Genomic DNA, 14455 nt, shown 5'->3' with positions numbered 1-14455 from the left:
TGACACTGTGGAGAGAAGAGTGAGATCATCCACTTCTGCAGGGTTTTTCATTTTTGTTGATATTTCTGTGCAATGGAGCAGGGCTGAAGAGGAGAGACACTGAAAGTGAGGAGCGTCTGACATGTCGGCATCGTGGCGAGGAGTGCGGAGAAACCGGCTCGTCTCCGCCCAACATCCCACTCCTCCCATGCCCCCCGCCCAGCCCCTCTCAGTGTGTCCTCAGGAGCTTTGCATCCAGGCTCGGCTACAGAACCTGGATGTCTTGGCTGATGGATACGAAGCAGAGGTGTCCGTGATGATGGAGAGAATTAGGAAAACTAGAAAGCATTCCGGCTTTTAACACACACCCTCCCCCCCATCGTACAACTCTTTCTTTGAGTCTCTTCCTGTCTGACTGTCTCTGTGTCTGTCTGTTCTCAGTCTGCGTAGAGGATGAAGCCAGAGAAGGTGCTGTACTTGTTGTTGTTGCCGCCATGGGCTTTGCCTCCGTCCAGTTTGATGTAAACCTCATCGCCCGCATCCAGATGGAGGATGACGCTGTTGGAGGCGTAGTCGTAGTTCTGGTCGGCATCTTGGGCAATGGCACTGGCACGAACCTGCAAAGACAGGGGCAGACAAACAAGTAAGAGAATAGTAAAGCTGGTTTACTACTGTGAATATCAGAACATTTACTGTAATCACTTGGAAATGCTCAAAATAGGTTGTCAATCTTTTATACTACTACCAGAGACTCTATTCGCTGTTACCAGCTTCCATTACTATAAATCTGAATTAAAAGCATTTTGAGCTTGAAAGCACTCGTGTATCTCCACCAAGGTTGCACACTCCTTTAACTTACTTTATTTTATTAATGTTTAGATGTCAGATATTTCAAGCTCAAGATATACATGACCACACACACAACGATACATGTGTCAGAGTTTGATTAAATTTTCCTTTCAAAAAAGTGAAGGAGTGAATATATTCATAAATGCCCCAACTTGCATTTACACCAAAACTAATATTCTCTTTCTTCTTCCATGGTCTAAAGTTCACCAGTTTTTTGTTTTGTTTTTTTTTTGTTTTTGCTGTATTGACGAGGTTTTGAGATTTTCTCTTAATTAACCACCAAACAAAGAATAAAGATTAAAAATGTTAAAACTCTAAAAGGTCATGACTTCTTGTCAGAGTTAATCAAAGAGGAACAAGAAGAGAGCTTTAAAAAAAAAAACAGCTCCTACGCAGAAGAGTCATTGTGCAGCTTTATCACCATAGGGCAACTAAGTTTGTTACTCATTTAGCAATTCGATATTCAAATAAAGACTTGGTTTTAATATTGTAAAAAAAAGAAAGAAAGAAAGAAACGGGATCTCACAAGGTGTTTCATTTTGAAGCCAAATGATTTATTGGACACCGAAATGGCACAAATATTTCTTCATATTGATATTGAACCTACAGGACCAACCAGAGGCTGAGTCAAACCTCAGGTCTTTCTGTCAAGCAGATTTATGGTTTCAATCAAGCCAGTGGTCTTTCACAGAAGACCCAACACTCCACCTTGGAACAAAAGGTCCACGGAAAGAAAAAGTCTCAGAAACTCAACAACGGGCCCTTACACTGGGGGCTTCTTGTCGTGAATCAAATTACTTAGAACATAAAACATGAAGTGAATATAAGCAGAAATATCTGATAACAGAGCAGTAAGTGATGAGAATGACTGGAATGAGTGTGCATAATATAGGAGAGAAAAGGAGGAATTTTTATCTCTTTGTTTGCCTTTGTCTGACTGTGTGTACTTGTATGTGCATGCATGTGTGATCTGCCAGTCTGACTACAGGACATTTGGAGCAGTTTCTAAATAACCTGTCCCCGGTAATTAAGACTCGTACCACAAACATGCTGGAAAGTGTAGCAGCGGCGCCTCATGAGTCCTGAAATTATAGCTGTGTTTCATGCGTGTGTGTGTGTGTGTGTGTGTGGCACAGAGTGATACTAACACAGCGGCAGATTATAAGTGACTACTAAAACTTTTTTTCCTCTTTTTTACAATTAAAAATACAGTGAGTAAGCAAAAAGTCAAGGTCAACAACAGTTACTATCTTAAGCCTTACACTCTGATCTCTCTATTTCAGGACGTGACATGCAGTTATCACTAGATTTTAAATTGATAAAGTCTCATTGTGGGCTTTTTTTTTTGTTTTGTTTTAATCAATACAGTAAAGTAGAGGTACTTTTCATTTGACGGGGTTCTCCCTTGTCAAACTCTGACACTTACGGTTCCCACAGTGCACTCAGCAATCTACAATTCAGCTGAAGATGTTACACGAGTAGCGTCTAATATAACCTCGAGCTACAAGCTCCAGGCGGATGAGGAGTGGGCTACAGAGGTCTCTCAAAGTCACTTCTTTAACTCTACACCTCCAGATATTTTAGTTTCAAACTTCATTGCTCCAAGTAATACTGCTCAAGGGACATGACTTGAAGAGAATTTGTACAGCCCTTCTAGAGCTGCATTAAGCTTCATGCAACTTCTAACATATATAGTAATACTTCTAAAAATCTGATGTGCAGATTTTTTAGAGTTCAAGCTCTAAAGAGGGTATTCATTTTTGTAATGAGGGCAGACTTATTGCTCTTCTTAATCCACCAAATTTAGGACAGAGCAGTAGGACTGTGATCCTAACTTACAGATACAGTCAACCAGGGGAATTTTGCGTCTTAGGTCACTTGATATCAGTCCAGCTTAACATCAATATCATATGCTAAATGGACTTAAGGCAAAAAGCTCCTGAAGCAAGCAAGAAGCTAGAATGAATGAAGACCTGGCAGAGCATCACCAGTGTCAGCTAATGTCTGTGGGCCATAAACTGCCAATAGTAATTGACTGTAAAGGATTTAGAACTAAGCGTTAACTTAATTTTCATTGCAAATTTGCCACTTTGGCCACTTTTGCCTGCAACAGAAGCAACCTATGAACACAACATTTAAGTTAATACAGGCAAACTTGTTTTATAACGTTTCTTCATTTACACTTCTTGCAGTTATGGAGCAACATTATCATTCATGCTGAGTCCTTGTTTCTGGTCACCTGATAAATGCGTGTCCTAAATTCACTCTCTTTTGTCACTGTTTTTGGTCTGTACAAACTCCTTAGGGAAATATCTGGCTTTGTAGTAGGCAAATGCTCCGCTATGGTCACCAGCAAGTTGCTAATTGTGCTGAGTCAGTTGTGTACAGTAGGTTTTTTAGGGCTGTTGCACTGAGAATGCTGCTGGAAACGACACAATGAAAGCAGTGAGGGTGAACCAAAACAATAAAGTTGTGGCCAGACAGCTAAACAATGCGCTGAAGCTCGCTATAAATGTCCCCAAAGCAGAGGGAGCCTATAGATTCAGGTCAGACTTCTCTGTTAGTGATTCCTTTTATTGTTCTCACATTGCCATTAGATACACTGTTATTATAAAAATATCAGTCATAGCCGCTTCAGGTCCGTGGTGCTGGTTGCTGAACAATGCAAAAGAACAAAAAAAATATGCCAGCTTCCACTTACAGTTTGTGTTGTTTCTCACTGCTATTAAACAATTACTAACAAGGAGAACCACATCATTTGTAACTTCAATTGAATAGAATCGAGCAAGAAAATCATTATTTTCTCTAGAGATGGAAAAAAAAGAAAGCACTGTACATCCTTTAAAGTAGCTGGTGGTTAAATAAGCCTATTAGTCACTTAGTCTGGTCAGTAGGGTTGAATCAAAATCAATAGTTTATGTGCATTTGAAGTGTTTTCTTGTGGCTCATTATGGGGTCTCTAAAGTCCATTCTGGCGCTCAGCTCAGTGTTTGTCCACACAGCTTTAAATTGAGGCTTTTCGAGCAGGTGTCGACAAGCTGACCCAACAGGCGTCATAGAGAATGCCCAATAATTACTTGTCTGTTTAAGGAGCATGCACAACAGGGATATTGACGAACGCGAGGACAGGCCAGCTACTGACAGAGATCTCCTGCACGGAAAGAATCGCTGCTGCCAAATCTAACGGGCAGTCTGAAACCGGTTCTGTTGACATTGAAAAATATTCAAATGATACATAATATATTTTTGTGCAATTTAAATCAGTGATTTATAGATTCACTGAAATCATCCAGGCTTTTGTTTTTGTGTTTCATTTGGTTCTGCCTGATTCTGTTAAGAGATGTTCTTCTATTGTCTTCTCTGCCATAATAGTCATCTCTATCAATGCTAAACTCAGCTCATTTTCTGTTGATTTTTGAAATCCTGCAGTTGGAAACATGAAAGTGTGCAGAGGATGTGCAGAGGCGTGCAAAAGTCTTATTAAAATAGCAATTGTAAAGCTTTCATGAACCCAATATCCTGTAGTTCGACTTGCTGTAACATGGTAACGTGGACGAAGTTATTTCTTGTTCTTATAAAATTATTTCTTTAAAATTGCATATTTTCAAGTTGTAAAACGCCACAAGACTCACAAGCCTCGGATAGAAACCAGAAGATTTTGTAAGAGAAGCATATGAGAGTCTTAAGTGCTTCTCTCCTGAGCTACATAATGACAAACAGACAGACTTACACAAGAGGATGCAATGGGTCATGAATTCAAACACAGAGCCTTTCTTGAACAACTACTCTAAAAAGCATTTGAGTGGTACAGTGCCATATTTGTGACACTATATTTTCAGTCTGGCTAAGTCAGGCTTGGCGAGTGCTACATCAGGTTGTTAACACTCCATCTCTTACACCTTATCCAAGGTGGGGCAACATTTCTGCTAAAATCCCTCGGAAATAACATTATAAGTGCTGCCACGTGCTTCTTGTGATGCCGCAGTTAGAAGCGCTGTTTTGTGGACTGATGTTCACACGTATGACACTGATTTTCTCGGGTCACGCAGTAATTTTCGACATATTAAAATGCTGAAGGGTGCTTGCTTGTGGCTGTACTTTTTTCCCCTCCTTCAAATCAGAATTTACGCATAGACCAATATTCTTGCATTCAGGATTTTTTGTTAAATCCTCTATAACCCATCAGATGCTCGGTGCTCAAAGTGATCCTGAAAGAGACAGCTGCATCGCCTTCACCTTACTGTATTGAGTTATGAAGCGGAGAGGGGCAAGGTTGACGCTTCTTCAGCCTTCTTAAAGGTATTACTGTCAATAATGGGGGGGAAAAATAGCTGCTTTGTTAGAAAAAAATAATGAAGAAAGGGCACATACAGAACTTTTATAGTGAGTCAGATGAATTTTAAAGAAAACCGCACACTTTAAAAATTGCAATCATTTATTTACAGTGAAAATCTCTGTCCTGCAGCTTTCCTCAGACTGCATAAAGAACCAGATCACTATAAATCTCTTGGCACAGGTGTACTTTCTTCTTCATAATTAACAAGTGAGACAGTTGAGGGTCAAAAGGGGAAGACTTGGAGGGATTCTCAAACTTTTTGACAACATGCCCCGGACGGTATGCAAGAGCTGTCATGTTGTTGTGAAACGCGCAAGTGCTGTAAAGGCTAATCTGGATAATGAAATACTGAGGAGAGGTTTTAAGATGCAGGAGTAATATATGGAATATTGTACTTTTTTTTTTTTTCTATTGTTTACCCTCCTGATTAAATCTAGCATACCTCATATCGATGTGCAAACAAAGCCTCCTGCTCTGATTCTGAGATGCCAGCGTCCAGTGCATATTAATATAATATGATGTGCCATGAGCGTGCAAAGTCAACACCATCTTATTAGAGGGTTACTGCCTTGGGTTGTAGGGGGAAGCAGGTGATGATGGCTCTGGAGGATTTGTCAGTTGGGATTTTAATGAAACTTTATCAAAATATTTGCTTTGCAGGTAGTCACACGGAACCAGGGAGCCTCTGGCAATGTCACAGATGTGTAATATAGTTAAGTTATTCTCTTCATTTACTCTTTAAGTGGCTAGAATTAAGAAGTCTTCCAGTTTGTAATTTATGCAGTTTGGTGGAGGAGAAGCGGGACAGTACAAGTTTAACATTTTCCTTCGGCAGAGACGGAATGAGCAAAGCCCTGGTAAAAGTGCAATTTCCCTAAAATCCAGAATTCCTTCCTCTACAGTGATATTTTTGTTTTGTTTTGTTTCCCTGCTCTAATGGTTCTTTATCCCCTTCTGAGACTAACTGCCGCAGTCTTCGTTATGCTTTCAATGATAAGCACGAATGAATAAAACCTCTTACTATTTTTGAAATAATGATCAGGGAGCTCTTCATGGAGCTTTTTTTTTTTTTTCCTTCTCTGCACATTGAGTACTTGTTAGAGGACAGAGGTTCAAATGCAATGTATGGCAGATGTATAGCCAGAGAGGAGCAGGACAAACAGCCAACTGGCAGTGCGTGACCTTGACACAGAATATGTAAAGGAACTTTGACAAGACAAACAAAGCATGAGGCCGTAAGCGCCGGCTCCAGCGATGGTAAATGAGGTGTCAGGCGATGCTGTCTTCCTTGTGGCTGCTCGTGCGTGATTGCATCCGTCATATCGTCAACATGATGGCTTTGATTGAATATTATTCTGAGTGAAGACAGAAAATCCAAGGCTGTGCTTTGGCTTAATAGATAATGCAAGCCTGTAACAGTGAAGTGCAACTTCCCTTTACTTGTGCACTGTGTTACAGTGAAAATGAACATTGCAGTTAATCAATAATGACAACATTTATAGGAAGAATATGCATCAAAGAGGCATTTATAGCACATTACTGAAGACTGTCACTCTTCCGGAGTCACATGGGACTTCTTTTACAATCAGCCTTTTATTGAAAAAGCATTTTACACTATTTTCATTCAGCAGCTGCACCGTGCAGTATTGTATGGTTGGCTGGATAGCTTTAATTATAAAACCCCTATTAAAATTCTGTTCATGAAAATCATGACAATTTTATGTTTTATCTGTTGTGTCTGCCGCAGGAGGAGCCTGAAACGTCTCACTGGGACAGTGATCTTACAAGAGGCTTTGTCACTGTGACAAGGACATGTCTTGTGGCTTTTCTGACGGGGATTTGTTGACTTGATGTTGAGCCTCCATTTTGGATCAACGAGTCTATTGGTCCTTTTTAAATCAAAGTGTACTGCCGTCTAATTGTGTTTGAACATTCCAGCCGTGAACCGCATGCTTAATGGCAGCTTAGATGGCTTGCCACTGCTATTGAGCTTGATCCAACATTTCACTGCAACACACATACAAACGCGCACAGTGACAAAGTGGCACAGACATGCACAGACATCCATATGCATTTCTGTCTACACACACACACACACACACACACACGGGGTGCACTTTTTACCGAAATAATGAGAACAGGAAACTACGTCAAGTTGCAAGAGAATCATAGCGTCAAGAGCGCCATGTGTTATAGGTTCATTTGTTGGAGGAACCTAAACATGATAAGAGAAATGAAATGGTAACAGGAGATTTGCCATCTGTCAGACGAGAGTAGAAAAAGGTCTCCTGAATTAATTTCACCAGCTGTTCTCTTTGTACCTGCTCAACCTGCTTTGAAACTCGTTGGCTTTTCTGCACAAACCTCTCGCTGTTTGTGAAATTGCTTACGGTAATGCTAAAAGTGAGTTTGGTGTCGGGCGGTAGTTCATTAGTTTGGAACACGTATCGCTAATGCTGGATCCAAATACTGTAGAAACCTTTCAAGGGCCCGGATATCAGGATCGCAGCTCAGAGGCGGTGACAAAGAGGATGAATCCAAGACAGATTCTCCTGAAAGAGCCACTGCTCAGATGAAACAGTTTTTTTGGGGGGGGAAAAAAAGAGGCATCAACTTTGACCTGCAGTCCAGCCACTCTTTTCTTTCTTGTGTCTGACTCATCACGCTCAGTTAATTACTGAAATACACAGCACTGTCTGCCTCCAGCACCAACACCAAAAAACACAATCATTGCTCATAGCGCTGTCTGAAAAGACACCTTTACTGCAAAAATTTCAACCTTTGTTCACACACAGGCTGTTTTTTTTATCCACTTGCTAGTAAGCCTTGAGGCACTAAGACTCTCCCTTTTTCTTACCTAAAAAGAATCCATTAGAAATGAGGCAAAGTGGGTTTCTGTATAAGTGCTGGAAGAGAGGGAGACTGTAAGGGTTGTTATGACACATTTTTTTTCATATAGTAGCCGATTCATCCTCTCTCGCTGGGTGATTGTTGATATTTTACCCATATTCGTGGGGCAGAAGGTGTTAAGCACACTGAGTTATGTAGACAGTGACTCATTTGAAGCCAGTGACTTGCTGCTTTCCTGTGAAGAGGGAGAGGATAATTGTGGGTATCACTGAAGACTGAATTCGGGGGACGTCTAAATGTCAGGGGCGTGGGGAGAGACAGAGAGAGAGATGTTTGCATAAGAGGGCCAGGGGCACTTGTCTATCTCCCATATGGCCCTCATTATAATGAAGAAGCCTTGTGAGTCAACACCATAGAATCCTTGAGTCAGCCAGCCACAGGAGACGCTCCATAACCTATTTTAGACCGTATGTTTTTCGGTCTCTCAGTACATGAGACGTTAGACATTAGCAGTATTTCATGAGCTGCTTAATCTGAGATGCTAGCGTGGGGAGTGTGTGCACTGCTGAGCCGTAATGGCTTTCTGTGTGAGGAGCTCAATGTGAAATGTTTGAAAAGTAATTGAATTATTACAGACAAGTGGTGGGCAGTTTTCAAACAAGTTTTGAAACTTCACCAATAAATGATAGATTTTCTTCTCCGCGCTTGCAGATGACAGCCCGATGTCATCTTGACATTTCCAATCTGTGTGGTATTTCCTAACAACGTGGGCCAATCTTCATTTAATAGCCCTCGCACCTAATTAGGCCAGCTCTAATGTTCCACTCGGCAGAGTGTCAAATCCAATGTCCAATTACACAGCAGATCAAGGCCAAAGGTCCGCCTCCACTACCTCTCAGGCTGATTATAGAAGAAGTGCCATGATATACATCACATAGAAAGAAACAGGTCTGTCAGAAGAAGGAAAGAGACACGCATACATGCACACATACACATACGCACACACATAAGGGGATCAATACCGCAGGCGAAGAGGCTGAGGGACTGAGGGTGGCTCTCTCAAACCCTGCCTGTCCATTTCAGACAGAGTCTCTCTGTTACACCAAGCCAACACACAGAGGCCTCTCAGTGCTGAAGTCGGACCACGATGAAGAATAGCAGGTCTGAACATTACCAGAATGTTAAAATCAATCAAGTCTAAGTATTGCTGTATCTGTCTGTAGATAACGCACAAGGATGCATGCAGTGGTCACTCACGTTTTTCTTTGACGTTGCAGATTTTTTTAAAAAAAGCTAAAAATCAATCTCGTCTTACCCTGTCGGATAAAAAAAAAAAAAGAAGAAGAAAAAAAATCGCATCTCTCTTTGTCAATAATCACATCAAACAGAGCAGACCCTCTCCAGATGGCTCAGCTCCCGTGTTTAATGTTGGGATTGACACCAGATGCTAAACACAATGCGTGGGTTTCACCTGGATACACAGCAACAGGATAAACAGTCTTATGCTTATGTGTATCAAAGCTGAAGACCTTCCCCTCCCTATCTGGAGGTGTCTGAATGAGCAGAGATGGACTGAGGCAAATGGTTTGACAGGGAAATGACACGTGACTCAGTAAGTCACTTTTCTCACAGGTGAGGTGAGCTTAGATGCAAAAAAAAAGAAAGAAAGAAAAAATGAGAAAAGGATGGCACAACTTAACTTATTCTGCTACAGTGCAATGCATCACTTGAGAGCAATGAAGAATATTGATGGCATTGTGTGTTAGCAAATCAATTCTGTGATACCGTAATCCGGATTCTCTCTTTTTTTTTTTTTTTTTTTCAAAGAAGTTTTTCCTTTTAAGATGAAAACTTTCTGCTCCTTTTAGAAAAGTAAGCTTCTGTAGACCAGACATAGAGGAGAGATGGAGGGCAGTGCACAGTTGGGGTGGGTTGAGGCAGTAGGTTAGGAAGGAGGGAGGTGGGGGGGTGGGGGGGGGGGGGAGGTGGCAAACCGGCGCGTGTGTGTGAGCATGTGTGAATGTGTGTGTATGTAAGGAGGAGACTGCAGCGGTAATTGCTAGGGAAGAGCCATGTGCACGAAGGACGTTGAAGCTTATTAAAGGAGGAGACAGAGTGATTATTCACTATGGTCCTCTTGAGAGACTGACGCTGAAGTCATTGCTTTTAATTAACTCTGAAACGGTTTTGCGGATTAATAACAATATTAAGAAGGGAACGGAGAGGAGAAGCGCAAACACATCCTGGATCTGGTTCAAGCTTTTTAATTACAATTAAATAGACTCGATGGCACAATAGCACAATAACTATGTCTTTTCTGTCCCCTTTTCTTTCTCGCCACCTTCTGTTGTGTCCATTAAATTTGTCTCCATTGTCGCTCACGTCTCTCCGGATGCGTGCAAGTCAGGTTATAGCGGAGCATTGATTTATTGGAGTTAGTTTAGGATTGGTTGGAATATTTGGCACAGGAGTCAAAAGAGCCCGCAGTGAAGAAGCCAGAGAAGTGTGAGGAGAGGGAGTTGGAAAGCGGATAAAGTGTGCTGCGCTGAAAATAGATTCCTTGTTTGTTTGTTTTCCAGGAAGCTCACTTTTTTTTTTTGCTTTTTTTTTTTGGTCTAGCTCGAAAAATGTCAAAGTTCTGGGGACAGCGTTTGCATTCTTGAGTTGCACTCTGCCAAGAGAAAAGAGGAAGTGGAAGAAATGAAGAAGAAGTAAAGTGACCTATGGACGCCAGTGTTGGACACAGCTTTAAAGAACCCCTGGAGTGGGAGGAGCCCATGTTGAAGTGAAACAACACTGCAAAGCCTGGAAACTCACCACTTCTCTATAGTCAAAAGATGATAAAATACTACTATTGTCTGCAATTCCCTGGTCTCCCCCTGCCCCAACTCACGGTGTAGCTTTTTGCAGCCTTAATGAGCTGAGTAAAGCACCAGTGTGACTATAGGAGTTTCGGTTAGACTCTCAACACTTCATCAGCGATGTAGCATAAGTTAGCCCAACATTTATAACCATTCACAGTCATTTACACAGACTAAGGCTCTGGGGCCTTCTCCATCAGCCAAGCACACAACCTAATAAACAGCACGAGTGCTTATGCACAGTTATGCATAAGTAATGCATAGGACAGAGGAAGACAGAAAGAGAAGCAGTTACCACTTTATAAACATTACTCAGGTCTCTAGAGATGCACACTGTGTGCGTCTAACTTAAGTACCTCCACACCCTCCTCTTGGGAGCACAATGAAGCGGGAACAGAAGGCGTTTTATAGGAACATATGTTCTTCTTCCCCTATTATATATCAATGCTTTTACACCCACCCATAAACATTACTGTTGAGTGAGACATTATATATAGAAGGTGATTGCTGTAACTCTCTTTTTCTGCTGGGTGTGAACTCAGTGAGGGCACATGAACTAACCTCTATAGCTGCCATGGAGGGACTGCAGGTTCATACCACGAAGCTGGTGCCAAATGTTTTTTTATTGTGCACATATCATGGTCTCAGCACTTAAACAGGTTCTCATGTTGGCGCTCAGTTCATTCGTTTACATGACATTTCTAAATTTTTCACTCGACCAAAGACATTTAAAAACTCCAAAAATGGAAGAACTAAAATTATTCCACACGCAGCAGATATTAAACAGGTCAGTGAGACCGCTGGACCATGATGTCACAAAACAGTTGGAGGATCAGGTTGCTTGGTTTTGAACTGATATTTGTGATTTATCTCATTGCTGGACTTTCTGTGAATCAGGAACTCTAAATGTATATAAATATCATAGCACATGTGACTTGTGGTGAGTGTGATCTGGCATATTTTGTGTAGTAAAAGATAAAAATGTCTGTCACAGCATTTCTCAAGATAGGTAAGTGTAATTCAGTTTGTGCATTAATAGTGGCAAGAAAAAAAAAAGTGCACCTGAGCCTGTGAAGCATCCAGAACTATGACAATGTGGAATGTGCAATGCATGCAACCTACTAACTTTTACTTTCTCCTGATTTCTTATCATACATCAATACAGACTTTTAAATGTGTGTTTAAATTAGTTAACTTTACTTAAATTAGTTGTGCCGGATAAAGTGTGGCAATTTATGCATTCCAAATAACAGATTTCTTTTCTTGCACTGTAAATATTCCCCTTTTTCTCTTTTTTTTTGTCACGATCCTGGTCACAAATGGACACACTTGCAGCCTGATAAACAAGGGAAAACAATATCGGCAATAACTGTCACATCTATCTTTTGACAGCCAAAGCGGTTTTCGGAGCCACTTTGAAGACAGACGGCTGGTCGGAAGTCTGAACTAGTGCCACGCATTACCGACCTGAGGAGACCCTCCGGGGCGCACAAAAATATTAGAGCCCCATTAAAATGATGCATCAGGGACGCCGAGAGTAGATTACAAAGACGTCGTAATGCATTTAACACGGCTGTAAAGGCGGATGGATGCAGCGGCGGAAAGGCAACGGTCTCCGGTAAGCTTGCACAGATATCTACTCAGCACTGTGGGTGAAATCTTTTTCTTTTGTCGCTTTACGCACACCGGGTAACAAAGTCTAAAAGTTATTTGTGACAGAATTTTATCCACTGACCTCATAATGACAATATTTTTTTTTATTTTATTATAGTAATATTATTGTCTGACAAGTCAGCAAATAAAGTAAAATTACTGCTTAAACACTGGCACTGATAAAATAAAAGTAAATGCCAGGCGACCGCTTCTTTCTAACATTTCTTCTCGCAGAATAAAAGCACTTCCAACTCCTACTATTTAATTCCCATCACCAGTCCAGCTTTTCCACTCTGAAATACCATAAATGCTCTCAAACTACCATCTAATTCCCCTCAATTGGACAGAAAAACCGGATCGCTTTCCAAATTTTGCTGCGTAAAAGTGGAGGAGAAAAAAAAAAAAAGCCCAGCTCGCACTATTCCTCCACGCTGAGCACACACTGTGACCGTCCTTTGGTCGCGAAACGCGGGGCGCAGCAATGTCAGGACGCATCATGCGAAGAGGGGACGCCGCTTGCAACCAGTCAACACATCTTTATCTCCAGGCGCGGTGTGTGCCACAGCTGTGCGCTCTGGGCTCTGGAGGCGGACGGCAGATGCCGAGCTTTCCTCACAATGTCACTTTATATTTGAAGGATTTATTGGTGAGATAAGATAACACTTTTATCGGCTCGCACGGATATTTGTCTTGCATCACATGCTCCGACAATTACCGCAACAACCGGAATACAACTTAAAAGACCAACGACCAGATAAAAGAAGATCTACAAAAAAAAAATATAGAAATGCACAGCTTTGTGCAACAAGCATAGGCACATAATATGTGCGTAAAATGTAAAAGTAAAACCATCAATGCATGGATTTTTCAGCAAGAAAGCTACAGAGAAAACGAAGAAGAAGAGAGTGAGCATCAGAGGACTCAGGTATGCTCACACTGAAGAAGGGAAACTCAGGAAAAGTTTCAAAGCACTAACCTGGCCGTTCTTGCAGAGGTCTGCCCACATACTGGTTCCATCCCCTCCTCTCATCAGCACATGGTAGATGAAGAAGTATGTACCCGGTATGCTGCAGATGAACTTGCCCGAAATGCCATCATAGTTGTTGCCCAGGTTGGTGACCACGTCGTCAAACTTGAGGATCTCGTAGCCTTCGTGGGGGTTTTTAAGCCCTGCATAGAAGGCCACCCGAGGCACCGTGCTGTAGGTGGCCGTGCTGATAGCTCCGTTACCCCCCAGACCCAAAATCCCAGTCCTTCCTTGATCCCCTCTGTCACCAGGAGGCCCAGCTGGTCCTGGTGGCCCCGGTTCCCCTGGAGGTCCGGGTGGTCCGGGCTTGCCTGGCCTGCCAGGCTTCCCCTGTGGGCCCTGCAGTAAGGTGGAGGGTGGAAGCACGTTGCTGTGGTCACTCAGCGCCTCTGCCTCAGCCTGAAGACCTGTGGAGCTCGTGCTGCTGGCTGGAGTGCCCTTGTTCAGGTAGGGGTCGCACACCATACGACAGGTGCCCAGCATCTCGTAGTGGCTGGCATCTGTACCCACGGAGCTGACGAGCACGGGGATGAGCACCACCAGCACCAGGACCAGCATAACCCCTACGGCAGCCGCCACCAGGGTCTTCCTCCCGATGCTGAGTCGGGGAAGGGGCTGCGCTGCCAGCGTGGGTCTCCCGGGGGCGGAAATGGTGACTGCTTGGTGTGGGGAGCCTGTCACCGAGGAAAGGGACCCAGAGATCCCAAGTAGAGTTGCAGGAGGAGCGGCGAGCGTGTGAGGGTGAGACAGAGACCCACATACACTTGATACACCTCACTGCTCCACTCAGTCACACTGAAGTAGGCAAGCAGTCACTCACACATACAAAAAAGACCAATGGAAAACCCAAGCACACACGGGGAGACATTCAGCGCGTACTTACAAACACAGTCTGACTTG

General features: G+C 42.5%; 1 protein-coding gene across 1 annotated transcript; it reads right to left on the bottom strand.

Annotated features, from left to right (window-relative positions):
• Positions 1–416: 416 nt before the first annotated feature.
• LOC103367899 (C1q-related factor-like) lies at positions 417–14113 on the bottom strand. Its single transcript, XM_008296084.1, has 2 exons — positions 13505–14113; positions 417–596 (listed from the first exon to the last, which is right to left on the bottom strand). The coding sequence occupies exons 1-2, from the start codon at positions 14111–14113 to the stop codon at positions 417–419; spliced, it is 789 nt and encodes a 262-aa protein (XP_008294306.1).
• Between the last annotated feature and the right edge of the window lie 342 nt (positions 14114–14455).

The sequence above is a fragment of the Stegastes partitus genome, unplaced genomic scaffold (assembly GCF_000690725.1).
Source record: "Stegastes partitus isolate 25-593 unplaced genomic scaffold, Stegastes_partitus-1.0.2 Scaffold1099, whole genome shotgun sequence".
In the NCBI taxonomy this organism is placed as follows: Eukaryota; Metazoa; Chordata; class Actinopteri; family Pomacentridae; genus Stegastes; species Stegastes partitus.
Note: the sequence above shows the minus strand (reverse complement) of the source record. Positions and strands in the feature narration are given on the sequence as shown.

What these genes read in the sequence shown, in the direction of transcription:
- LOC103367899 (XM_008296084.1), bottom strand. Translation starts at nt 14,113, where the DNA reads ATGCTGGTCCTGGTGCTGGTGGTGCTCATCCCCGTGCTCGTCAGCTCC. An exon ending in ACCTCTGCAAGAACGGCCAG is followed by an intron (nt 597 to 13,504) that starts GTTAGTGCTTTG and finishes CTGTCTTTGCAG; the next exon opens with GTTCGTGCCAGTGCCATTGC.